The sequence below is a fragment of the Lynx canadensis genome, chromosome B2, assembly GCF_007474595.2.
Source record: "Lynx canadensis isolate LIC74 chromosome B2, mLynCan4.pri.v2, whole genome shotgun sequence".
In the NCBI taxonomy this organism is placed as follows: domain Eukaryota; kingdom Metazoa; phylum Chordata; class Mammalia; order Carnivora; family Felidae; genus Lynx; species Lynx canadensis.
In genome coordinates this window covers 1,723,850-1,750,610 of record NC_044307.1, presented here as the reverse complement: position 1 = coordinate 1,750,610, position 26,761 = coordinate 1,723,850, and the positions used below count along the sequence as shown (strand labels likewise).

Here is a 26,761-nt window from a genome sequence, read left to right as displayed (position 1 = left end):
ATAGTCTTTCCTGCTTTGTTAAAGATTAATTGACCATATAGTTGTGGCTTCATTTCTAGATTTTCTATTCTGTTCTATTGGTCTATGTGTCTATTTTTGTGCCAGTACCATACTGTTTTGATTACTATAGCTTTGTTTATATAACTTGAAGTCCAGAATTGTGACGCCTCCAGCTTCTTTTTTTTCAAGTTTGTTATGGCTTTTCAGCATCCTTTGTGATTCCATACAAATTTTAGAACTATTTATTCTAGCTCTGTGGAAAATGCTGTTAGTGTTTTGACAGAGATTGCACTGGGATATGCAGTGTTGTTTGTTTTATTTATTTATTTATTTATTTATTTATTTATGTATTTATTTTTGGGACAGAGAGAGACAGAGCATGAACGGGGGAGAGGGAGAGAGAGAGAGGGAGACACAGAATCGGAAACAGGCTCCAGGCTCCAAGCCATCAGCCCAGAGCTTGACACGGGGCTCGAACTCACGGACCGCTAGATCGTGACCTGGCTGAAGTCGGACGCTTAACCGACTGCGCCACCCAGGCGCCCCGGGATATGCAGTGTTTTTAAGAAACATTTCTAACACTGGATACGCTCTATTATGTGGGAGGAATTTCTAGTTCCTAAAAGAGCACTTAAAGGGGCTGTAATCCGGGGCACCTGAGTGGCTCAGTCGGTTAAGTGGCCAAATTTGGCTCAGGGCATGATCTTGCGGTTTGGGGAGCTTGAGCCCCATGTTGGATTGTGCACTGACAGCTCAGAGCCTGCTTGGGATTCTCTGTCTCCCTCTCTCTGCCCCTCCCCGGCTCATGTGTGCGCTCTCTCTCTCTCTCTCTCTCAAAAATGAATAAATAAACTTTAAAAAGAGGGGGGAGGGCATAATCCAACCTACTTAAAAGGGGAATCTGGAAAGTTTGGGTTATTTTAGAGAGTAGGGAGCCAAAGATGGATTTGACTTAAATGGCCTTCAGATAAGCATGTAAAGAAATGGTCATTGGTAAAGGTTGGGTGCTACTAGACATCTAACGGGGAGGAAAGTAGATGAAGAGACAAGTACTAGTATTTAGTGACTATCCTCTGTATGCCAGGTACTGTGCTGGGCTTACGTTTATGATGCTTATATTGATGCTTTAATTCCTACAAGTGGCCAATTTAGGTATTATAATCTGTTTACAAATGAGGAAACTGAAGTTCAGAATAGTTCAGTGATATATGCAAGAAAAAAGGAAGAAACTAAAGTTTTTTTACTTAAACATAGGTCTCTAACTCCAAAATTCATATGCCTTTCACTACTTTGGCCAATTAACTGAAAGGAAGAAAGTAGCGGTAGATTGCAGGGAGGACTATCATTTAGGAAAACTAGATGGAGGAGGGAATAAAGGGGAAAAGGGGGGTGAAAAAGGCAGATAGTTACTAAGTGAGCAAGATGGCTGCCCTTCAAGGAGTAAAAGCAGGGCAAAAGTTAAAAGGTGTCATTGTGAGTGCTGGCCTCCTATACCTACATAGGCATGCATTTTGAGGGAAATAGAATTAAAAAAAAAATTTTTAACATGTATTCATTTTTGAAAGGCAGAGAGAGACAGAGCGTGAATGGGGGAGGGGCAGAGAGAGAGGGAAACACAGAAACAGAAGCAGGCTCCAGGCTCTGAGCTGTCAGCACAGAGCCCGATGCAGGGTTTGAACTCACGGACTTCAAGATCATGACCTGAGCCGAAGTCGGCCGCTTAACCGACTGAGCCACCCAGGTGCCCCGGAAATAGAATTTTTAAAAAATAGTTACACATGCAAAGTTTTGTCACCGTAAAACTGAAAGGCAACAAATGAATTTAAAAAGAAAATCCACAAAGGTGCTCCATATGAGATAGATATGCATGTACAGTCAGACTTAGACACACCAAATAAACAAGACTACAAGGGGCACCAACAAGGATTATGTCTTCTGCCCCAAAAGCCATCTTCTAGGGGAGGTTTTACCCATACAGAGTTAGAAAGTAAAACACGTTGCTATCCAGGCCCCCAAATATATACATTTTTGGAGATGTAAATTTTAAATGATATTAATGACTGATTATTCGGCTAAATTATACTTCCTTATTTGAATATGTACAATTTAGTTGGTACATACATCTTTTAAACCCTCAAGTTATTCAGTGGATGCCTCAGAGTGACTGGATTTCTGTTAATAGAAAAGGTTATGTCCTAGCAATAATCCTGTATAATTAATGTTTTGTACCTTCCCCAAAAGATGTGTTAAGTGATTAAGGACTCTAAGTATGTTGAATTCCATCTTTTGCTAGTAACACTAAAAATGTGAAGAACATGAAAATGGAGTAGCTAAAATGTCAGAAAACAGAAAACTGTTAACCCCATTGGTCTCATTCCAAGTCCAATAGCAAATATCCCAGATCTGATATCCAAGTAAGCCCCAACGACTCCTACAAAACTCGAAACAACCAACCAGCAAAAATTCCCAGGAAACAAAAACAACCTAAGAGTGAAGCATGTGAGCTAAAACATTCTCAATGAGATCACAAACACTCCATTTTCCTTTTCATTTCACATTTTAATTTCTACCTGCATTATTTCCAGGGAACAGAGTGCTGTGTTTTTTAGCTCTGTATTCCCTGAAAAATCCAATATAACCTCAAGTCATTTGGCCACTGATGTTTGTGATGCTGAAATTGGATGCTAGGTAAAAATTAGTATAATAAAACAACCCAGAGTGCCTACTGGTGAGAGGCAAAAGTGATTACATTAGCACTTTCTGTCACTGCTAGCCATGTGGTTCTTTGCTATTTATGTTATACATACATACATACAATTAGCTCTCCTTTTTTCCCTGTTGCCCTAAAAGCCTCTCTCTGCTAAGAATCTCTACCTCCAGCGTCCAGCTCAGTGCCCTACTCAGAAGCATTTACTGACACAGCTTCACTAACCACAGAAAATCTGTTTCCTTTCTTTGTCATAAGGTTCTGGCAAGAACCTCATTCATGCATTCATTCATTCGAGAAACACTGAGTTCCTACTGTGTCCCAGGCCTGTTTTAGGCGCCCCAGATGCTGCCTGAACAAAATAGTAACAGTCGACACGTACAGTTGTTAACTCCCGCCAGGCACGGTTCTGGGCAATTTACGTTTCTTACTCACGAGTTAAAAACAGACACGAATCTCTGCCGTCGGGGGCTCAGACCCATGTCGGGGTGGGAGTGAGTTGGCTGTGAGGCGATAAGCAACAGACGAAAACGAAGAGCGGCTTATAGAGGACATGAAGCAGTAGGAGCTGTATGAAAAGCAGTCGGGATGCACGTAGGACAGGCCGCCCTGAGGTGACCCCTGAGTCCCGCAGGCCACGGAACGGGGCCCGGACCCTCCACCCGTGGCCGAAACCTCCCAAAGGCCCTGCCGCGGCTCCCCAGCCACCACGCGCGGTCCCGCCCCGGGCCGACTTCAGCGCGGGGCCGTCGGGGAGGGGCCAGGAGGGAAGGACGATGGAGGCCTCCCCGGGCCCGACCCCCAACTCCGCGTCCTCCCGGGGCTCCCAGCCCTACCTGCAGAAGACGGCAACCGACGAGAGCTCCCGCGGCGCACATCCGGCCACCGCGGGAGCCGCCGCGCTTTGCGTCTGCCGGATGCGCTTCCGGGCCGCTCTAGGATGGCACGAAGGTCCCTAACTCGATGGTTGTCCTGAGGACGTTGTAGGGAGCGGCTGGCCGGGCCTAGCGGGCCACGGGGTGCGGTTCTCCAGGCTCGCCCTCCCTTTCCCTGCCGAAGCTGGCGCTCTGCACCCCTTCCTCCCGCGGACTGCGGCGGCTCAACTCCGTCTGTAAGGTTCAGACGCTTTCCTTATAGGGTTGTTTGCCCACTTGACCAGGCTTGTTCTATATGGTCCTTTAGCAAGTAAGTGCTTTGTGAGTACGTGCTAGATAAAAATAGCGCCTTACCCCTACCGGCCTGCTACTTATCTGTCCTGCCTTTGATCGGACCAGCCAATGAACATGCAGGATCCAAAAGAAGTGCCTTGCTCGTAGGAAATATGAGTGGGCAGCCCCGTTGATTCTTCTTCCTCCTCCTGGTTCTTTCTCCTTTCTCCCCCCTTCTTTCTGTTAATATACCCTGCTGAGAAAACAAACTTCCCACAGAAAAACTGTGTAGGGTATTAAATTCAATACTGGTGGGGACCTGAGTCAAAGGATGACGATTTCAGCCTTTCATTTCCTGGTTGAGAGAATACAGCCTAAGGAATCAGGTAGTACATTTAAAAAGCTAGTCTTGGGGTGTCTGGGTGGCTCAATCAGTTAAGCATCTGACTTTGGCTTAGGTCATGATCTCAGGTTAGTGAGTTCCAGCCCCACATTGGGCTCTCTGCTATCTTCGCAGAGTCAGCTTTGAATCCTCTGTGTTCCTGTCTCTCTGCCCCTCTCCCCTGCTCTCTCTCGCAAAAATAAAATAAACATAAAAAAGAAAAAAAGCAAGCAAGCTCAGAAACGTTCCAGAATTTAAACCAAGAAAACATGTGTTTCCTACTTCCATTTCTTGCCAGTTTTCTTCTTTTCAACAAATCTCTCAACTTCACCACTATTTACATTTTTGGCTGAATAATTTTGTTGTGAGGGGCTGTCCTGTGCATTGTACGATCAGCAGTATCCCCGACCTCCACCCACTAGATTCCAGTATCTCCTTCCTCTCCCCTCCCAACCACTAACTCACCTCCCCCAACACTGACCCCCCACCTTCCTGCCAGCTGTGAAACAAGTCTCTTGATATGGTCAAATGACTCCCAGGGGACAAAATCACTCTGGTTGAGAAGACATTTGAAAACACTCATAAAAGACCTTCTTCATATAGTCTTTTCCCACCCACATCTCGTGGCAACTCCACTGAAGCAGTCCAAGCAGCCCCTTTTGCCTGACCTTTCAGATTCTAGTAGTCCATATTAAATCTAAGTTAACTCATTAGAAAAAAAATTGTTTTAAGTTTATTTGAGAGAGTGGGGGAGGGGCAGAGAGAGAGAGAGAGAGAGGGAGAGAGAGAATCCCAAGCAGGCTCCTTGCTGTCAGCACAGAGCCCAATGCAGGGCTCAAACTCATGAACCATAAGATCATGACTTGAGCTGAAACCAATAGTAAGGCACTTCGACTGAGCCACCTAGGCGCCCCTAAGTTACTTCATTTTTAGCATGAAGTCTAATGATGTGTCACCACTCTACCTCTTCTGTTATGGCTGACAGCATTGCCCTTGTAGGGTAAAAGCAGTGGAATGAAACTATTTTTTAAAGTTTATTTATTTTGAGAGAGAGAGAGAGACAGAGACAGAGAGTGCATAAGCAGGGGAGGGGCAGAGAGAGAGGAGAGAGAGATTCCCAAGAAGGCTATGTGCTCAGTGCAGAGCCCAACGTGGGGCTCGATCCCACAAACCATGAGATCATGACCTGAGCTGAAATCAAGAGTCAGATGCTCAACTGATTGAGCCATCCAGGTGCCCCAGTAGAATGAAACTATGAATAAACTGTCGGGGCTCCAGATCATGGATTTCTTTCATATCTACAGACCAGCGAAGAAAACTGTATCATGAAGGGATGTATGGAGTGAGGGGTAGTTGGTCATTTCTATGTGATGGCGGTAGCTCCATAGGTATTCTTGGGGTATAAAGTTCTGTCTTCCCAATTAGTAAGTTCCCTAGAGGTTAGAAGGTCATATTTTTCTACCTCGCTTTTGCATTTAACAAATGGCTGACCCAGCACAATACACCTATCAAAGGTGACTGACAAAATGGTACTTCTTAGAGAAGGGGAAAAATGGGCAAAAACTTGAACAGATACTTCAGGAAAAGGCTTTATAGGAACGACAAATGCTCCCATGAAAAGATGCTCAATATCATTAGTCATTAGGAAATGCAAATCACAATTACAATAAGGTGCTACTGCACACCTATTAGAACGTGTGAAATGAAAGACCGACCTTACCAAGTATTAGAAGAATGTGTAGTGAAGGAAAGCTCGTGCGCTGCTGGTACGGGTGTGAAAGAGGACAGACACTAAAAAACAATTTGAGTTTCTTTAAAAGTTAAAAATATTCTCATCACGTAGATCCAACCATCCCACTCCTAGGTATTTACTGAAAACAAATGAAAGCATATGTCTATACAAAGACTTGTACACAAATGTTTATACCAACTTCATTTTAGGAGCCCCCAAATGGAAATAACCCAAATGTCCATCAAAGGGTAACTGTATAAACAAACTGGTGTATCCATACAATGAAATACTCAACAATAAAAAGAATGGATTATTGATATATGCAACAACATGGATGAATATCAAAATAATTATGCTGAATGAAAGAAGCCTAAAAAAGGAAGGAACATACTGTATTCCATCCATACATAATTCTAAAAAATGCAAATTTATAATAATTTATAGGAATTTCTAGCAGAGATTGTCTGGAGATGACGGCAGGGTGCAGGTAAGTGTGGAAGGGAGGAATTACCAAAACAAACAAGGCAACTTTTTTGGGTGATCTGTTCGTTATATTGATTGTGGTGATCATTTCACAGGTGTGTACATGTTAAAACATATGTGCAACTGTATACCTTTGCAGTTTACTGTACATCAGTTTCCCTCAATAAAGCTATTTAAAAAGTCATAACTGATGATATTGCAGATTCGAGGCAAATAAATTTTAAAATATAGGGGCGCCTGGGTGGCGCAGTCGGTTAAGCGTCCGACTTCAGCCAGGTCACGATCTCGCGGTCCGTGAGTTCGAGCCCCGCGTCGGGCTCTGGGCTGATGGCTCGGAGCCTGGAGCCTGTTTCCGATTCTGTGTCTCCCTCTCTCTCTGCCCCTCCCCCGTTCATGCTCTGTCTCTCTCTGTCCCAAAAAAAATAAATGTTGAAAAAAAAAAAAAATTTAAAATATAGATGAAATGGATAATTTTCTAGGCAAATATTAGATCACCAAAATTGACCCCCATTATAAATAGAAAGTCCAAAAGGGCTTTTTATTTATTTATTTTTAACATTTATTCATTTTTGAGAGAGAGACACAGAGAACGAGTGGGGGAGGGCAGAGAGAGAGGGAGACACAGGATCTAAAGCAGGCTCCAGACTCTGTGCCACAGAGCCTGATGTGGGGCTCAAACCCACGAACCACAAGATCATGACCTGAGCTGAAGTCAGATGCGCAACTGACTGAGCCGCCCAGGTGCCCTCCAAACAGACTATTTTTTAATAGAAGAAACAGAGAAGGTTACCAAGGAACTATCCCACAGAAAAGCACTCAGCCCAGATGGTTTTACATCAGAATTCAAACTCCAGAGACTAGCTAATTCCAATGCTCTATAAATTGTTCTAGAGTATTAACAATGAACAAAAATGTAATTACTTTTAAAATGCAGTTAAAATGTTGAAACCTAGGGGTGCCTGGGTGGCTCACTTGGTTAAGCATCTGGCTTCAGCTCAGGTCATGATCTCATGGCTTGTGGGTTCAAGCCCCGCGTCCGGCTCTGTGCTGACAGCTGGGAGTCTAGAGCCTGCTATGAATTCTTCCCCTTTCTCTCTGCCCCTCCCCTGCTTGCACTCCGTCTCTCTCTCTCTCTCTCAAAAATAAATAAAACAGTTTTTAAAAATTTATAAAATGTTGAAACCTAAACCTGAAAAATATAGTACAAAAAAAATTACAGACCAATTTCATATAAACATTGAAGAAAATGGAGTAAATAAAATATTAGCAGTCAAACTCATTAACACATTAAGAAAAGAATACACCATGACTAAGCAGGACTTATTGCAGGAATGCAGTGTTGGTGCAATATTAGAAAATCCTTGCACATAATATAATAATGAAGTTAAAAAATAATTTTTAAAAAATGTGATTTCTATAGATGCTAAAAAGACCTTTTATAGAATGCAGTCCATCTTCTAAATGGACTGTAATACCTATGCAAAAAAAAAAAAAAATAGGGATGTACAGCAAATACACTCAGAATTCTGAAATAATCATTGCAAAGTTTTAAAATCTATATTTATTCCTATATTTAGGAATTCCTAAATTCCTATATTCCTAAGTATTCCTGTATTTAGTAACCTAGTATAAAATACATAAGCCTCATTCTCTCTCATAGAGATTGGGCTATATTAAAACTTGCTGAAAAGCTTCTAAACATCTTTTCCCCTTTTAGTTTGTTTCAGAACTGAAAAGGATAATAAGCAAGTTACATAAAGTATTAGCCTTCACATTATATAATGTATTATCTATAAGGGGAAATATCTTCATCATTATTTCTCAATTTCACTATCTTAAAAACAGCAACAATTAAACCAAAGCTGGAAAATATATACTCTGAAGGATACTTGCGTGGCTTTATGCTGGAGAACACAGAAGCAGCCCCAAATTTAGGGGACCATCCAACAAATTAATGACGTGGTTCTTCATTACATGTACTGAAACTTTATAAATGTGATTTGTGTGTCCTGGGGTACAGACACAAACCTATTCAGCCCATAAACAAGTAAAATAAAATGACCACAGTAGACAGTAATCTGCTCTTGTTGAATGAAGCTCCGAGAAGAGCAGACCTGGGAGAAACATGTCCCCAGTGTGCACTGTCACGCAGGAGACAGTGTCCCAAGTCCTGACATGCAGGTGAGCAGCTCATTTCAAAATTCCTGGTTGCTCACATCTACAGACTCCTCTAGATAGCAAGAACTGCTGACCTTTCCTTTTCTTGACCTGAGGCATCCACTGAATGTTTTTATTGGCCAAATTGGGCAATTAAGAATACCCATTCCATGGGGAATGGAACCTGTGCACTTGTATTAAATTAATTTTTCAATACTGTGGAGATTCTGTTGTTGAGATTTGGTCTCTGCCCATACAACTTCCTGTGATCCTGCCATTTATAAGAACCTCTCTCATACGGATTCACTGATGTTTACCAAGGTGGAACCACCCTGAAGACTTCCATACTCCTCACATTGTCTGGGTTTCTCTTTAGTGCGAATTCTCCACTGCTGAATGATAAAGCTGGTGATTCCATGCAAAGCATGCCCACATTCATCCCGCTGACAAGATCTCCCTCCTGCGTCGACTCTCTGGTGCAGTCGGTCCTGACTTCTGGGCCAAGGTGTTCCCATTTCCTTCACATACAGTTCGTTGAGGTTCTGTGCTGAATGAAGGCCTCCTCACAGTCACCACATCTATGCAGTCTCTCGTTTATGTGGATTCTCTGATGTAAAATAAGGCCACAATACACGAAAGCATGCCCACACTCCTAACACGGAGCACTTTGAAAAGCCTTTCCAAACCTGTTGCCCTCAAGGAGGTTCTCTGCGGCATCTGTATTCCCTGATGCTGAATAAGGACTCACCAGTTACTAAAGCTGCTACTACACTTACTGCATAGATGTTGCAGTTCTAGAGAGATCCCACCACAGCATTTCACATCTGCAGAATTGGAAACAAGTCCTTATTTTTATTATTAGTATAACCATCTAAAAAAACGCACAGATAATTCAAATGTCAGTTGTCTCTTCTGCTGAGATAATGAGACTAAAAATGAAGAACAGTGACAAAGGTAAAACCCAGTTTGACTTAAAGTACACGCCTTTATGTGTCTAAACTGTCATCTCAGGTTGGCAAAGTGCCCAAAAAGGCATGTGAGGTTCCACTTTGAGTGAGAAGAGACAGCTGGGCAGAAAGTTTGGAAGAGCAAGGAGGATTTTCCCACAAAATGTGACAAAGAACCAGGAAGGTATAAGCAAAAAACTTAAGGAGAGATCAGTTTGAATCCAGAGATAAAAAATAGAATATAATGAAATCAAGAGAAATTTTAATTTGTTAGGACTACTTAAAAGGATCATGTATACCAACTGAAATGTACCTAGGCCACTACTACAGACAAATAAATGCTCTACAAATATTGGTTGAGTGAATCAATGAATAGTGGGATATGACAAAAGTTAACTTGAAGCAATAGCTAGGTTTCAGTTATAAAATGCACACTGTTTTGATATGGGAAAATGTTTCAAAATTACATACTATTTTGATATGGAAAAACTAAAGTGGGGAAAAATAATTTTTCCAGTAATGTTCAGGACTAAAACATAAGAAAGCAGCACTTTGAAGTAAAGTAGCTGAATAGGTCAAACCAAACAACCAAACTGCTCACAAATATAGCTGAGTTTCCACCTAAAGAACTGGGCAGACAACAAGGAGACAGGGGCAAGTTTTCAAGGGAAAGGACATGAACTAATGAGAGACCCAAGAAGCTTCTTTTCAAGGATCTCTTCTCTCTGCAGACACCCTTTCTCACTGGCTTTCTGTTTCAAAAGGCAATAATGATGAAAGTCAAACTAAAATTGGGTCTTAACAGGCTGCATGTGAAGCCTCGGATTCCGAAGTACTTTCTCTGCCATATCTTGTTCTATCCTTTAGCCTGGACCCTAGAGCCAATTGGATGAAGCTGGTCTTGGAAAACTGAATTTGAAGTTAAACACTCAGTAAAAACACTCAAACAACAACCCAACATCGGAAGTTTCCCGGTGTGCACAAATACCAGGGGGAATTAAAGCCCCAAGGGAGGCGCTGGGTTTTCGCTTCAGAGACATATGGTGGATCCTACAGTTCAGCTTTACTGCTTTCTGCGCCATTCCAGAAGGCTTTCACTAGTCAAGCCATAACATAAGCGATTATCCCGACCCTTTCCACTGATGGCTTTCCCTCCAAGCTGTCTCCAACTTCTCTAGCACAAGTGATGCCTCTTCTCCACATTCTGGGTATTATCCCTGCCTAACTGTGCAGCTCCCTAGGTAGGTGTCAGGACCTACTTCAGCACCTGCTCCTTGGTCTGTTTCTGATCTCAGCACCTGCAGGTAAAGTTCTCTGAGTCGTCTGGCAGCCCCGGGGTGGGGGGCAGGCAGCTATCTTGGGTAGTAGCAACTTAAAAGTCTGAAGGAGTATCCGTGACTTCTTTGTCAGCGTGGTCCCAGGCACAGCCCTCTCCCTTGGCCATCAGTCACGTTAGGGACCTTCCCACAGGAGGAACGCCATTCTGGAATGAGAGCACTCAGGAGAAGATTCACTCCAGCTTGAGGTTCTCGCTGGTTTTTCAGAAGTATTTCCTTGTAGTCGGTCTTCTTCCTGGGACACAAAATAACATTGTTAACAAAACCTCTAAACTTTGTTAAGCTCTTTTTTTACTCAAGAACTCACTACTCAGACAATGCACTGAAAGAAAAAGGAACTTTGTTAGGAAGCTAAATACATTAGAAGAGTGGGAGTGGCTTTGCAAATTATTAGCTAGCACCCTATGCTAAAATCTTTTACTTCCTAAATATTAGTTAATAGAGCTAGAAAGACCATGACGCTCTTCCCTTCGGTTCTTCCCAGAGAATCCCAAATAAATGGTAAGAGGATAACATGAGAAATGAGAAAATAATAACAGCCAATATTTATTTAAAAGTGACTACAAATCGGGGCGCCTGGGTGGCGCAGTCGGTTAAGCGTCCGACTTCAGCCAGGTCACGATCTCGCGGTCCGTGAGTTCGAGCCCCACGTCAGGCTCTGGGCTGATGGCTCGGAGCCTGGAGCCTGTTTCCGATTCTGTGTCTCCCTCTCTCTCTGCCCCTCCCCCGTTCATGCTCTGTCTCTCTCTGTCCCAAAAATAAATAAACGTTGAAAAATTAAAAAAAAAAAAGTGACTACAAATCTACTCATTTAAGTAGACACTATTATAATTCCACTGACAGCTGAATGATACTGTGGCACAGAGGGATCAAATCGTTTGCTAAATCACATAACCGGGAAGTGGCTTCCAGTCGTGAGTCAGATCACCTCCCCAGCCACTCCCACTGTCCCACAGCCAAGGTATCCTAATACAATTCAAAACTCGGAGGCCATCCTTGACTTCCCCTGGAACCCTGAAGTCTGACCGAAGCCCCCCGTCCCCCGCCCCCGCAGTCCCAGATGCCGGGTCAGAGGCGGAGCCAGCCCGGCGCGCGCAGGTGCACCGCCCCCTCTCCCGATACAGGTGCGCGCCGAGGCCGGCGGAGCGCGCGCTTCCCGGCCAGCTGCGGGGCCCCAGCCGCGGCGCCGCCGGTCTCCTCTAGGAATCTGGAGGCTTTCTCCTCTCGGTGGTTGCCTGGCAGAGTCCCCGCCCCGCAGAGCATCCCGGCGGGGCCCACCTCCCGCCGCACGACCGAGCCAGAGCCGCCTTCCCCCACCCCCGAAGACAAAGGGCGCGAACCTGGGCTGCGTCACCTCCGGTAACCAGGGGGAGGCCTGTCCCCACGGAGGACGGCTACTGCGGGACTGGGTGGCGCACCTGGCACCAGTCCTAGGGGAACTGCGCGCGGGGACGGGTGACCTCTGCAGCGGGCGCTCCCGGTGACCGAACACCGCAAACGGCCGTACAGCACCTCAGAGGCGCTAAGCGCCGTCCAAGTGCTTCGCGTGTAACCCACTCAGCCCACCTGACTGCCCCTGGAGATGGTGGTACTATTGCCATGTTCCCCAAGGGGAAAGTGAGACACAAGGCTAGTAAACCGCTTGCCCAAACTCACTCAGCTGGAATTTACAGTAAACTGTAAGCTGCCACTTTTAGCGGGTATGAAATGAGATACCTGCTCCTAAGTATCTCAGTGAAGTAGGCACACCGAAGCACTAGCTCAAAAAGTAAAATATGCATATCAGGCTTAGAGAGGAACCAATAAACACCTAACCCTTGGTTGTTACTAGTTACTAGTTACCTTCTAGTACAGTTACCTAACTAGTACGGTTAGGTTACTGGTTACTAGGAACCTTCACTTAGAAAGCCCTTGGGACATCCAGGACCAGGCCTTTTAGGCTAAAGACCTACCCAAAGACCACCTTCAACTCAGACGGGTGGAAGACGAGCCTTGACTGATGGGCTGATGGGCGTTCAGACCCATGGGTGAGAATCAGCGGTTTCCATGAAATCAAGGGAAAACTCCTGGCTTTCAACGGTGGTCTTACGTGAGCTAAGGAGCTGATCAACTGAGAAGCTGAAAATACTCATCACGGTTGGCCTTGTCAAAATCTTACTGTATGTATAAAACATACACAACACACATTTTTATAAAATATATTCATACGTATATACTCTCCCTATATTTACAGAAATACGTGTGTAAAAAATGTGCAAGGACTCCTTACCAGTTATACCCAGTATTTGGAATGGGAGGATCTACAGAAATTCCAATAAAAGGAACTGCTAGAGCAGCTGTGACAGAACTTTTCAGTGCGAAAGGATGGACGTTGAAAATAAAGGTTATCACATGATTATCACCAAGTTGAACAAGCACTTGCTGCTCAACTTCTGGGCTGTGGGGACAGGACAGGCACCTGAAAGAACTACTTTATATAATAATGATGGTTTCTTTCATCCTAGAAGTGGTATTAGCTACATAGAAGAGATCCATTTGGGCTACTGGGTAGATCCAAAACGGGATAGCTTTCTGATGTGCATCAATGGAGACCGCCAAAAATCTATTCTGTCAGAAAGGAGAGTGAATTTCAGCTCTAAGCCAGGAGGGGGATCCCTTTCTCTAAAGAGCCCATTTTTAGCGGAAATGTCTCCTGTGGGCACCCTCCTTGTGAGGCAACAAGAATTAGGGCTCATGTTATGCTGACCAAACCTCATCCAAGAGTTGGTATGCAGAGAGGGTGGTGGTGGTATTATTAGCCTTGGGTGTTTGGACCCAGGACTCTGGGGTTTCTGAAGTATCTTCCAGAATAGTGATAGATTTTCCAGATAATTACTTGATTATGACTGCAACACAGGGTTCCTTCAACTGAACTAGACAAGGAAGCATGGGCTCTGGAACTGGGCCGCTGGCCTTCAAATCTTGGCCCCACCACATTCCAACTTTGTGACCTGAGGCAGCTTCAACTCCTCCAAATCACAGGTAAAAATAAAACCGTGGAAAGCACTTTAGTAATGCCTGGCCCTTAATAAGCTGTTAATGTTACACGTTACTAACGAATCCTTTTCTTGACTCCAAAAGATGGCCAATAAGGACTCTGACTGTAAGAGTTCTGGAACAGATCATCTATGGGATGTAACAAGAGGCTACTTCCATTCAGGGTACGGGAGTGCAGAGCTGCTCCACGTTCTGGTACCTTCGTGCTCTCCACCTCTGCCCTCAACACACAGCGGACATTTCTCAATTTGGAGCCCTGCTCAGTCCCACTTTTTCTGCATTAGCTTTATCTCATACCTAAAATTCCAGGAGCCTGTTCCTACAACTGAGGTTTCTTTTGGAGGAGGCCCATCTTTCTTCCCTTTGCAACCCCTATTACATTACACCCCCTGGAGCTCCTGTTTGTCATGTTACTTTTCATCCTGAGCCTCCTTCACTTTTCACTGCTTTAGCAATTTGATTCTCCCCAAAACCCTACAGGAGCTTTTTGTCTTAAACACTGAGTACCTTGTTTACCTTGAATCAACCAGAAAAGAGAAGCCAGTCAATCGCACTCTTATCCTTAATGTTATTCCCAAGCCACCGCTTCGCGATTCATCATTTGAGTGTTGCACCAATTGCTCAAGCTGGCTGTTATGTCACTACTCTGGACTGACATTTCTACCTTGGACTTGCTTCAGTGTCCTTTTTCCTTTCCATCCTGCCACCTGTTGTTGATGGTTTCAAAATCTGCGAAGATAAGCTATTCAAACGAGCCTAGAGCCTGTCACTGTTCTACATCTACCTTTTATTCAGAACGACGTACTGTGGACTTCACTGTGAGGCATTCTCTGTGCACTGCACTCCCCAATTCCACGTCTAACCTCGGTCACATCCTCCACTTGCCCCTCAGGGTCTTCTACTCCTGTGTTGCCCATTTAGCTCCAATTATTCTACTCTATTTTCTTATCCTGGATAGTTTGAGCCCCTTTGATGTCTACCTGGAAACGCCAGGTCACTCACCTTTTCTTGGTAGTGCAACTACATTTAAGCATAAGAAACAACCAGAACAAAACCTCCCCCTTTATTTTTAACCAAGTTATGAACTGTATCCTATATGATAGGCATATCCCACTATTCTGGATCTTTGTCTAGGGTTCATTCATATTAAGCAAATAAAGGTGTTAAGAGGCAAATGGAGGAACATGTCTGCCCTGAGCGGGTATGTTGAACAGCAGATGAAGGGCGGAACCCACAGATAACAGCACTGAGAGCCAAAAGCAAGTTTAAATTAAGAGTCGTGTTCCAGTGAGCAGTTAAGATTAGAGGTTTGAGGTTACTATGAAGAGTAACTTCAGTCCGGATAACATGTCTGAAATCAGGCAAGGTGACAAGCATGGACAGCATCTGAAGGACATTCTCATTTGGGTTCTCATCTCTAAGCGACGTCCCCTCCATCAAAGAGCTTGCAAGAGTGAGAGACGCATGGCAGGGGAAGCTGGGAAGAGAACAGGAACACAGCCGGCGGAGAGCCCCCAGCCTCACTCAGGGAAACAAACTCAGTTTTCTGGAGATAAGAAAGGAGGTACCCAACCCCAGCTGCCTCGACGCCTTCTGTGTGCAGCTCCAATGTTGGTCTTAGGATATAACACCCCAAGGGTCCTCAACTTGAGAGTGAGCTGTTTTTCAAATGTTCATTTGCTTTCCTCTATTGTGAACTCAGGATGTTTTCCCTTAGTCACAGAAATTGCAATCCCAAAAGCAAATCTGACACACAATGTACCTAAATTATAGTACTAATACATTATTATTATTATTATTATTCTATTATGAAAATGTGCTCACACTTAAAGCTTAGAAGCTAGAACATATCAATTTCTCCAGGGACTTCTGGTTCCAACCAGTGATGATACTATGTTCTGGATAGGGTGATGGATAGAGGGGCAAGAGATGGGGGCCGTCGGGAAAGGGGGGCAGAGTACATACAGTAGTGGGGAGGAAACAGGATAGACATGGCAGCTGGACAGAACGGCAGTTAGGAGTAAAGACGCTAACTACCCTCGTTTCTCCCCTGTCCCTTGTGTGTCTCACCACTTCAGGCCCACTAAGGAGCTAGAGGTGTGGGGAGAAGAGGATCCCGGAGTTGTGTGGGATGATCTGGGGGAGGGGGGGTGGGGGCAGTCCCAGAAGTTGTAGGGCCTGTTGCGGTGAGGTACAAAGGGAAGGATATCAGAGGACATGTCAATGAAGATTAAAAATAATCTCTGTAAATAAAAAGATAAACCGGGTGCCTGGGTGACTCAGTCAGTTAAGCATCTGACTCTGGATTTCAGCTCAGGTCATGATCCCAGGGCTGTGGATTCAAGCCCCTCCTTGGGCTCTGCACTGTCAGTGCAGAGTCCTCTCTCTCACTCCCTCTCCAAATAAATAAACATTAAAAGAAAAAGAAGAAAAGATAAACTGAGCAGGAGTCACGTGTGCGTGCCTGTTGTCCACGACTGAGTCACAGGCCGGCCCTCATCTACAACAGAACTGCTTACTCAGTGATACGGGAGTCCGGTCAACTAGCTTTTGGTTGATGTTTTTGCACAAGCCTCAAGGGATAGAGTCACTAATCTTTGGCTCTTTTATGTGCTCAAGAAGGTATACAAACCAAAAAATTGTAAACCAGTTTTGAAGAGCAACTATTAGGGAATTCAGAACATAAGCTGGGAAAAAACAGAGGTTAGGAGCAAACCAGAACACCAGCACTCTCCCCTAACTAACACACAGCCTTGTGCTCTGGTGACCCCTGGGTGCCTCACAATGTAGGTCAGTCTCCGATTTCCTAAGACTTAAGTTGGAAGAGGTGGAAAGGCCGTCCCGAAGCCCCTGATGCTGGATGGCTGTCTAATTTCCCTGTTCACTCCTGTCCTTCAGAGCTTTCCCCAAGCTAAGAATCTGCAGTGGCCTGTGTTTAGTGGCCCGTGTTGACGCTCCCCCACCTCACAGGCGACCATGAAGGCAGCTGCGATTCAATGCAGTGTTCCTTGAATTTTAGAATCAGGTGACTGTGGAGCTTGGACAATGGGGATTCTCGGCCCCCGCCCCAGACTTCACGAAGCAGGATGTGAGGGGGTCGCAGGCATCTTAACCAAACTCCACAGGGGACTCTGACGTGCACTGAAGGGGAGAACCACGAGAGCAAGGGACAGGACAAGTCAGAGACCTACTGCCGGCCCCTCCCTGTGACACTGTAGCTAGGTCACCCTCTCCACAAGCAGGTGTACCCTCACTTTTAAAACAGAGAAGGATTTTAATTTACAGGCAGATCTTAGGAATTAAGAAAAGTGCTTTGTGCCTTTTGTAAGAGGCACCGTCCGCGCCCTCCCAGCCCGGCCCAAGCCGTTCCCAGGGTATCTCCGCCACCGCCCACCTGAACAGATGCCCCACCTCAGGCTGTCACTGGCGCCACAAGCCCCGAGCGTCCTCGCCTCCCCCGACGTGGGCTTTACCCTGGTTTCCACCCCGCCTTCCAAATCTGCCCACTGAACCCCGATCTTCAATACAATCTTGGCTGACCCGCTCAGGCATTGGTGATCCGTCCTTCAGAACGGACAGCACTGGCCGCCACCCGCCACCTCACGGACATGCGGCTCAGATCACTTCTGCCGTCCTGCAGTCCGATCTAAGCTCACACGTGACCTGACGGACCCCAGGCTCCACCGTAAACTGGCGAGAAGAGGACTTTCGTGTTACGCTCTCTGTCCTACACACCAGCTGATGTCACGCACGGCACACGGCGAACCCTTTACAAGACGTCTGAGGTGTCCTTGTAGCAACGGTGACTGCCGTTGGAATCACTCCCAAGCTAGTATTCCTCTCCAGCCTGTACTCTGGGACACAGCGTCCCCGAGGTCATCCCAGAAACAGACTCCTCCCCTTCGTGGACAGTCCGCTGCTGCCTATGAGCTGAGGGCTGCCTGAACGACTCCCCACACTCATTAGAGGGAGCACCTCTACTATGGATTCTCTGGTGTTTGCTAAGATCTGACCTCTGTCTGAAGGCTTTGCCGCACTGGTCACATCGGTAGGGTTTCTCCCCAGTGTGGATCCTGTGATGCTGAATGAGGCTGGTGATGCCTCGGAAGGCGTTCCCACAGTCGTCACACTTGTACGGCCTCTCTCCGGTGTGGGTTCTCTGGTGTTCCGTGAGAACTGATCTCTGAGTGAAGGCCTTCTCACACTTATCACACTTGTAAGGTCTCTCTCCAGTGTGAACTCGCTGATGTTCTACAAGGCTTGTCCTCTGAATAAATGCTTTTGCACATACGTCACACTTGTAAGGTTTCTCCCCAGCGTGGATTCTCTGATGCTGAACAAGGCCACTCTGACTGAAGGATTTCCCACACTCCTTACACTGATGGCACTTTTCTCTGTGGTGGATCTCCTGGTGGGAAACCAGGGAGGAGTTATAAACGAAGGCTTTCCCGCACTCGCTGCACTCATAGGGCTTTGCCCCAGTGTGAACTCCTTGGTGTTGAGTGAGTATTGAACGCCGACTAAAACTTTTATTGCACTGAGCACAATGGTATGGTTTGTCTCTCGTGTGGATCTTGAGATGGTGAAAGAGGCCCGCTTTCTGGCTAAAGGCTTTGCCGCATTCGTTACAGTGGTAGTGTTTCTCTCCTGTGTGGAGCCTCTGATGTTGGTTAAGAGCTGACCAGCGGCCAAAGGCTTTGCCACACTCATTACATTTATACGGTTTCTCTCCGGTGTGTATTATTTTGTGCCGAATCAGCACGGTTCTCCCACGGAAAGTTTTCCCACATTCCTCACATTTGTAGGGCCTGTCTCCAGTGTGGACCCTCTGATGTTCTAAGAGGTTCGAGTGCTGACTGAAGGCTTTTCCACACTCCTCGCACTCATGAGGTTTTTCTCCTGGACAGACCCTCTGCTGTTCAGTCAGACGGAGTCTGTTCTCATCACCCGCAGACTGTTCACCTTCCCTGGAGTGTCCAGAAGACTCTTCTGTTTCTGCTTCGGATCCGTCCGCTTCTCTGCACCTAGCCGACTGGGACATGTCCCTTTCAAATCCGCTACACATATTCCCCTGCGGCGCCGCTTCTTCAGACACTTCTTGCGTTAGAGTTAAATTCCTGTACTTATTTCCAGTCTCAACACCTGAAACTGCAACGGATCACAGTTACTAGTTTCCACCTCATCAGACACTCATTATTCAGGTGAAAAACATATTAAGAACCCAGAGTTTCTGCAGGACTGTACAATGGTATTAAAACATAGAACAGACCTAATACATAAAACACTCCAAAAATTGTTATGGAAAAGACCAATAATCCAATAAAAACTGGGCAAAGGAAAAGTTGTTTCCAGGAAAGGAAATACAACAGCTCTTAAAGATGCCCACCTCAAAATAAGGGAAAAGCAAACTTGAGTATTGAGGTACAATTTGCACCCATCACCTCCGCCCATCAGTAGAACACTGTTCATGAAATGGGTATCACACATCGCCAGTGGGAGTGTAAACTGACCCAGGCTTCATACAGACCAACTTGCTAATATCCATCAAAATGACAACTGTATTTAATCTTGGGGCTGGTAATTCCACACATGGGAATTTATACTGAAGTACTCACACACGCTCACCACAGCACTACCTGTTAGAGCAAATCACTGGGGACAACTGGGGAATGGACAAGTTAATTGTGTGGTTCATCCATACATTAAAATTTTTTTTAACATTTATTTTTGAGAGACAGAGAGAGACAGAGCATGAGCCGGGGAGGGGCAGAGAGAAAGAGAGGAGACACAGAATCTGAAGCGGGCTCCAGGCTCTGAGCAAGCTGTCAGCACAGAGCCTGACGCAGGGCTCGAACCCACAAACCGTAAGATCATGACCTGAGCCGAAGTCGGATGTTCAACTGACTAAGCCGCCCAGGCACCCCCATCCATACATTTTAATATTAAGGTGCTGTTAGGAAATAAAAAATATGGGGCGCCTGGGTGGCGTCCGTCTGACTCTTGATTTCGGCTCAGGTCATGATCTCACGGTTGTAAGATAGAGTCCAGAGTCGGGCTTTGCTCTGAGTGTAGAGCCTGCTTGGGACTCTCTCCCCTGCTGCCCTTCCCCCACTCATGTGCGTGCATGCATGCTCTATTTAAAATTTTTTTTAGGGGTGCCTGGGTGGCTTAGTCGGTTAAGCATCCGACTTTGGCTCAGGTCACAATCTCACTGTCCGTTGAGTTTGAGCCCCATGTCGGGCTCTGTGCTGACAGCTCAGAGCCTGGAGCCCGCTTCGGATTCCGTGTCTCCCTCCGTCTGCCCCTCCGCTGCTTGCACTCTGTCTCTCGCATTGTCTCAAAAAATAAACATTAAAATAAATAAATAAATAAATTAATTAATTAATTAATTAAAATAAATTTTTTTTTTAAAAACGCAAACCTTTACCATCTTAGTAATAAAGAGAAGAAAATGTATTTGCTTGAATGTGGAAAAACGTATACATATAAAGAGATCTCTAGGGAAGCACATACAAGAAACGGAACAGTGACAACTCATCTCAGGGCAGGGAGAAGACCAGATGGCCGAGGGAATGAGTGGAAGGAAAACTTGTCACTGGGTAACTTTAAGTTTTTATCTTTGAACTATATGAATTTTTACCTATTTTTAAAAATTAAATGTAGAGAACACAGAGATAAGGAACATGGGGTCTTTCGCACATTCACCAACTTAACATTCGCCACATTTGCTCTGTTGTTCCTCCTTTTCCTAAGAGTGCACATATATATGCTTTCTCCTGAACCATCTGGAAACTGCAGACATCCTGGGCCACAACCTGGTTACTGAAGGCAGGAGGACAGTAGCACCATCTGACAGGATAAAGGCCAGAAGTAGCAGGGAAGTCAGTATGAAGGAAAGTAACTATCAGAAGGACTCAATTAAGTGATCTCATAAAATACTGCAGGAGTGGAGAACAAAATATTAACATGAAGAGAAAACGAGAGTTGAAGCGTGACAAACCGAACCAGCTGAGAGTCCGCGCACGAGAGGTCGTCCTGACTGTGACGAGGAGAAACGGTACACGGAACTAAAGAGGCCCCAGGTCCTGTGCCTGCCTGTCTTCCCTTCCTCCCAAGCTGCTCTGTCTTCCTTACCTTGCTCCTCCGGCTGGGCTCCAGATCCTGGAGATTCACACTTCAGCTGGGCAACCCCGGATGGGAGGGACATGCCGGGCTCCCGTCCTGTTCCCACAAGGGCCGTCTCCTGCAAGAGCGTGTCCTGTTGCCCAGTGTGGACAGGGACACGGTGGACACATTCATCCTGCCAACAGGAAACAACGGTATAGGATCCGATCCGAGGCAGTGACACCCGGCTCTCCGGCACCTACGCTTCCTTCCAGACATCAGCCTGCTGGAACGCGCCTCATTCCTCAAAGCCTGTATACAAGCGACCTCCTCCAGGAACCCCGCCCTTGTGTTCTGAACCGCTAAAAAATGCTGGCTGTGCCACCGTCACGTCTTTGTCTTATGCTCAAAGTGGAGATGCGAGAGGAAGAAAATAGGAAGGAGAGAAGGAAGAGAAGGTAAAGGGAAGCAACGAGCACCAGAAAAGAACTTGGGCGAAATTAACAGAAGAGAAGAAGAAGAAAAGGACGGGGTAAGTGAACAGAAATGATGGAGAAACGAGGCAAAAAGGCAGAGGGAACAAAGGAGAAAGAGGGAGGAAAGACAGGGGATGGGAGGAGGAAGCTGTTCCCTACAGTCTCTGCTCTTCTGAGGCTCCTCCCCCACTTCCTTCCAGGAGATGACCTTGTTCTCTCCTTGTCCAAGGTCATGGTCACATCAGAGATCACCCACTCTTTTCTTCATCACCCCCCACACACTTACTCCCTTCCACTTAGAGGAAGAGGCCTTTGCTTCATCAAGGCCCGTACCTTGTAACCTCAACTCTTGCCTTCAACCCCATCCCTTCCTGCACCTCTGACCTCTGCTCCCTAAACTCACTCACTCTGGCTTCCACTCCTCCACGGAATCACTCCCTCTTGTATTTAAAAATAAATCGTATTTCCCCAGCGTGGTATGAAAGGCAGCGATTCGGGGGCCACACTTAGTTGCTTCTTGGTTCAGGAGCTCCACGTCCCTGGGTGGTTTCTCAGACCGTGCATGACTCAGACTGTGCATGAGGCACATTGCGGGGGCACCGGCATACAACAGACCCTCAAGTTACCCCCCAATCCTGCAACAGCTACAGTCTGGGAGTAAGAAATCACCACACGCTGCCTCTACTTCCAACACAGCTTCGTTCTGTAACTTCTGACCCCAGAATAAGAGCCAAAGTCAGTAGGATGCTCTCAGAGGCAGACAGAAAAAGGTTTTCAGACCTCAAATTTGGAAGGAGAAAAAGGCCAGTACAGTGAGCTGTGCTTTCCTTCTGTCCCTGGATCTCTGGTGAGGCCTCAGAAATCAGGATGAAATTCCATCAGCCACCCCCAGCATGCTTTGAGGGAAAGGGCAGTACAAAGACAACATGTTTAAAACCAAATTACTTCTGCCCACACTTGGGAGTGCCATTCTTTCTTCTGGTTCTCTTCCCATCTCCCTGGCCACTCCCTCTCAGTTTCCACCGTCCTGTCGATCCTTTTGTCCCACAGCTTTAAATATCACCCACATTATGACAAGCTCCAATTTTGTTATTTCCAGCACACATCCCTCTGCTGAGTGGAGTTGCTTGCCCAACTTTTCCAACTGGGTTCTAAGAGGAATCTACAATTCAACACGTCCAAAACCTAGTAACTCTAGATTCCCGCCCCTACTCCAAACCTTCTTCTTTCCCCGCCTTTATCATCTCCTTGAATGACAAACCCATGTGACACGACGCGATGTTCAAACAAATCCCCTCAAGATCCAACTGCATCTCGCTGCTTCCACTGCTACTGTCACAGTTCAAGCCACTGGTACCTCCTGCCTGGATTAGTGCTGACCGGGCTTCCCTGCTTCGACCTTTGACCCTGGGCCTCCTGCACTCCCTACACCAACCCTAATCTAGGACTCTTCCAACAGAGCGGCTGGAGTGATTATTTTTAAAATTTAGGTCATAGGGCACCTGGGTGGCTCAGTCGGTTAAGCGTCCGACTTCGGCTCAGGGTCATAATCTCACGGTTCATGGGTTCGAGCCCCGCGTCGGGCTCTGTGCCAACAGCTGGGAGCCTGAAGCCTGCTTCCGATTCTGTGTCTCCCTCTCCCTCTGCCCTCGTCCTCCTCATGCTCTTTCTCTCAAAAATAAACAAACATTAAGAAATAAAAATAAATAAATAACATTTAGGTCAGATTAAACCTCTCTTCTGTTCAAAACCCTCCAATGACTTTCCATCTCAGAATAAAATCCAAAGTCCTTACAATGGCCTGTAAGTGCCCCCATGATTTGATCTCGTTCTAACTACCTGATTGCATCTCCTGCATCTCTACCACGATAAGCACATTCTCACCTGCCCACTATTTCCTCTGGCTGAATGTCCTCAGCCTAGGTGACTGCACAGCCTGATCTCTGCTCTAAATGTCACCCCATCTGGAAGGCCTTCCCTCACCAGTCTGTCAAAAATCCCACAGTCTCCGCTTTATTCACTGTTTACCTTTTTTCCGCTTCGTTGCTGTTTTCATAAAGGATTTATCTCCACCTGGCACCACCTGATTACTACTCTCATTAGACTAGAATCTGTTTACAAGACAGAGGCAACTTCTGTGCTTTGTGCACTGCTGTGTTTCCAGTGCCTAGAATGGTGCCTGGTGCGTATTAAACGTTCAATAAACGTCTTCTGAACGAATGAACTTTCCCCCAATCCACCATCCCCGATAGCCTTGAACTCTGTTAGGAGCACCTCAATTACACTAGTCTCTCAAGCTTGAAATCCCCCGCGCTTAGCCTAGAATAGATTGCTCTGTAGAGAGTTTTCCCTTTTTTATCCATCTAATCTATCATTGTTTCCAATTAATACTTACCTAAGACATGCCTCATCCTTCATAGCCTCACTGTCTTGACTCTACTTCAAACTCAGATCTTCAAACTCTGCCACATGTTCCTCCCCCTTGCCAATGCTGAGTTGCACTTCTTGTTTTATTACTTCCCTGTTTTATACTCTTCATACCAAGACTTCTGAGTCTTGATTCTATTGACATGTTGGGTCAGAAAAATCCTTGTTATAAGACGCCATCTTATACGTTATAAGATATTCCAAAACATCCTTACCCTTTAGCCACTCGATGCCAGTAGCACCTCCCCCCACTATGACAACCAAAAATGTGCCAAGACATCACCAAATGCCCTTTAGGGCAGAAAATTGCCACTGGTTGAGAACCGTTGTCTTTTATCAATGTTGGAACAAAACAGAACAGAATTCTACACAATTTGGTTAGATCCTGGCGTTAGAGAAGCTCACTTAAAGAGAAAAGGTTAGAAGCTTGTGTCCTACAGAACAGACTCTACACTCCACAGGTGATACTCAAGGTCCTGGACTCTGTTCTCAACCCTTCTACTCACTACCCATGTGTCGGACCTAACTGGGCTCTACTACTCCAGGAATCTCGTCCCTGCTCTCTGAACCTTCCTCTCTGCTCTGACCTCACATTCCTCCAAGATGGTGACCTTGATTTCTCCATCTTTTAATCCTTTAATGGATGCAGAGCAGTGGATATACCTGCAAGACCTTATTTCTTAATTACTTGTATCCTGCAACAGAAGAGATGTCCCTTCCAAGAGACTGCTGCGCACCCGTTACGCTCACTTAACATTTTCTCTTAGAAATCTTATTTCTAAAGAAGACATCCAGATGGCTGACACGTGAAAAAATGCTCAACATCACTCATCATCAGGGAACTACAAACCAAAACCACAATGAGATACCACCTGACACCTGTCAGAATGGCTAACAGTAACAGTAATGCTAGTCAGGCAACAACAGATGTTGGCGAGGATGTGGAGAAAGAGGAACCCTTTTGCGCTGCTGATGGGAATGCAAGCTGGTGCAGCCACTCTGGAAAACAGTATGGAGGTTCCTCAAAAAATTAAAATGCTACGACCCAGCATTGCACTACTAGGTATTTATCCAAGGGATACAGGTGGGCTGTTTCGAAGGGACACATGCACCCCATGTTTATAGCAGCACTATCGACAATAGCCAAAGTATGGAAAGAGCCCAGATGTCCATCAACAGATGAATGGATAAAGAAGATATGGTGTGTGTGTGTGTGTGTGTGTGTGTGTGTGTGTGTGTCTATACACAATGGAGTATCACTCGGCAATCAAAAAGAATGAAATCTTGACATTTGCAACTACGTGGTTGGAACTGGAGGGTATTATGCTAAGCGAAATTAGTCACAGAAAGACAAGTATCATATGACTTCACTCATATGAGGAATTTAAGATACAAAACAGATGAATATAAGGGAAGGGAAGCAAAAATAATGTAACAACAGGGAGGGGGACAAAACAGAAGAAACTCATAAATATGGAGAACAAACTGAGGGTTATGGGAGGGGTTGTGGGAGGGGGGAGGGGCTAAATGGGTAAGGGGCACTAAGGAATCTACTCCTGAAATCATTGTTGCACTACATGCTAACTTGGATGTAAATTAAAAAAATAATAATGAAATAAATCTTGTTTCTAATGTTTCTGAGTAGCATTTCATCAACTAGAAACCATAAGCTCATTACAGAAATACAGGATCCTCCCATAAAAAAGATATAAATAAGTTAGGTCTACATTAACCAAATTTCCATGACTTGGTGGAATAATGCTGTCCTTCGCTCTGGCCTACAAATCCGTAACTTACCTTATCTCAATCACAAACCATCTCTCATTTTCTCACCTGCTCTCCAGGCTCGTCCAGCTCCCGCTCCAGATCCTCCAGCACGGTCACCACCTCGTCCCCGCTCTCCGGGTGCTGTCCCCGCACCCAGGCCTGGAGCTCCTCGGGCAGGATGGTCAGGAACTGCTCCAGCACCAGCAGCTCCAGGATCTGCTCCTTGGTGTGTGTTTCTGGGCTCAGCCACTGGCGGCACAGCTCGCGGAGCCGGCGCAGCGCCTCGCGGGGTCCAGGCGTCTCCTGGTAACAGAAGTGTCTGAAGTACTGTCGGAAGACCTCCCTGCTGTGGGTGTTGTTCTTCTGCAGGTTCTGATCCCGTCTGGTGGTATTCCTGTACCCCTCCTCCTCCTCCACCTTTACTTCCAGAAGCGCACCCTGTTCCTCGTGGGCCGGCGCAGCCCAGGCCGACGCCATCGCGGCCGTGCAGAAGCTCTAGCGGTGCTTCCAGCAAGGGTGGACCTGAGGGAGAAGCCGTCGCTTTTAACACAAGCTACACCATAAGCGAAAACTGCAAATTCTAACAATTTACTTCTGCGCTTTGCAAGCCACCCCCAGGGTAATTCACGACACTCACGGAAACTGAATACGAAAGACTTAAGAACACATTAAAGAGAAAGATTCGGTAAAAGGTGCTAAGGGTTTAAGGACTTCACAAAGGCAACACTTCCATTTAGCCCTAGAATAAAGGACGACCAGATGGAACACAACTAACGTTCAGAGCAAACAAGTAATAATAAAACACTGAGACGACCTCTTTTAACGGGCAGGCGTGTGGCGGAAAGCACGAAACCGGCGCGGCAGCCCCGCAGCAGATGAAAGGGCGGCGGACGCCGCTCCCGAAAGCTGCCCCCCGCCCCTGCGGCTTCTCGGGCCGGCGGGGAAGGGCAGGGGAGAGCTGCAGCACCTCGCTCACCTGCAGCTCCCGAGGCCGGCAGCCGGGTCCCTCCCGGGGAGACCACGGGTCACGCGGTCCAAGCCGCCGGGGGCCCGAACAG

At 46.1% G+C, this 26,761-nt stretch overlaps 1 protein-coding gene across 4 annotated transcripts; it reads right to left on the bottom strand.

Annotated features, from left to right (window-relative positions):
• Positions 1-9,796: 9,796 nt before the first annotated feature.
• ZSCAN12 (zinc finger and SCAN domain containing 12) lies at positions 9,797-26,761 on the bottom strand. Of its 4 annotated transcripts, none has more exons than XM_030316873.1 (5): positions 26,680-26,761; positions 25,770-26,225; positions 21,064-21,229; positions 17,943-19,077; positions 9,797-11,128 (listed from the first exon to the last, which is right to left on the bottom strand). In XM_030316873.1, the coding sequence occupies exons 2-5, from the start codon at positions 26,178-26,180 to the stop codon at positions 10,963-10,965; spliced, it is 1,878 nt and encodes a 625-aa protein (XP_030172733.1). In that variant the 5' UTR covers positions 26,181-26,225; positions 26,680-26,761; the 3' UTR covers positions 9,797-10,962. The 4 variants fall into 4 exon arrangements, 3 of the variants coding, with proteins under 3 accessions (XP_030172733.1, XP_030172731.1, XP_030172732.1); XR_003969080.1 differs by having other exon boundaries at positions 11,096-11,128; positions 17,470-19,077; XM_030316871.1 differs by lacking the exon at positions 9,797-11,128 and having other exon boundaries at positions 16,315-19,077.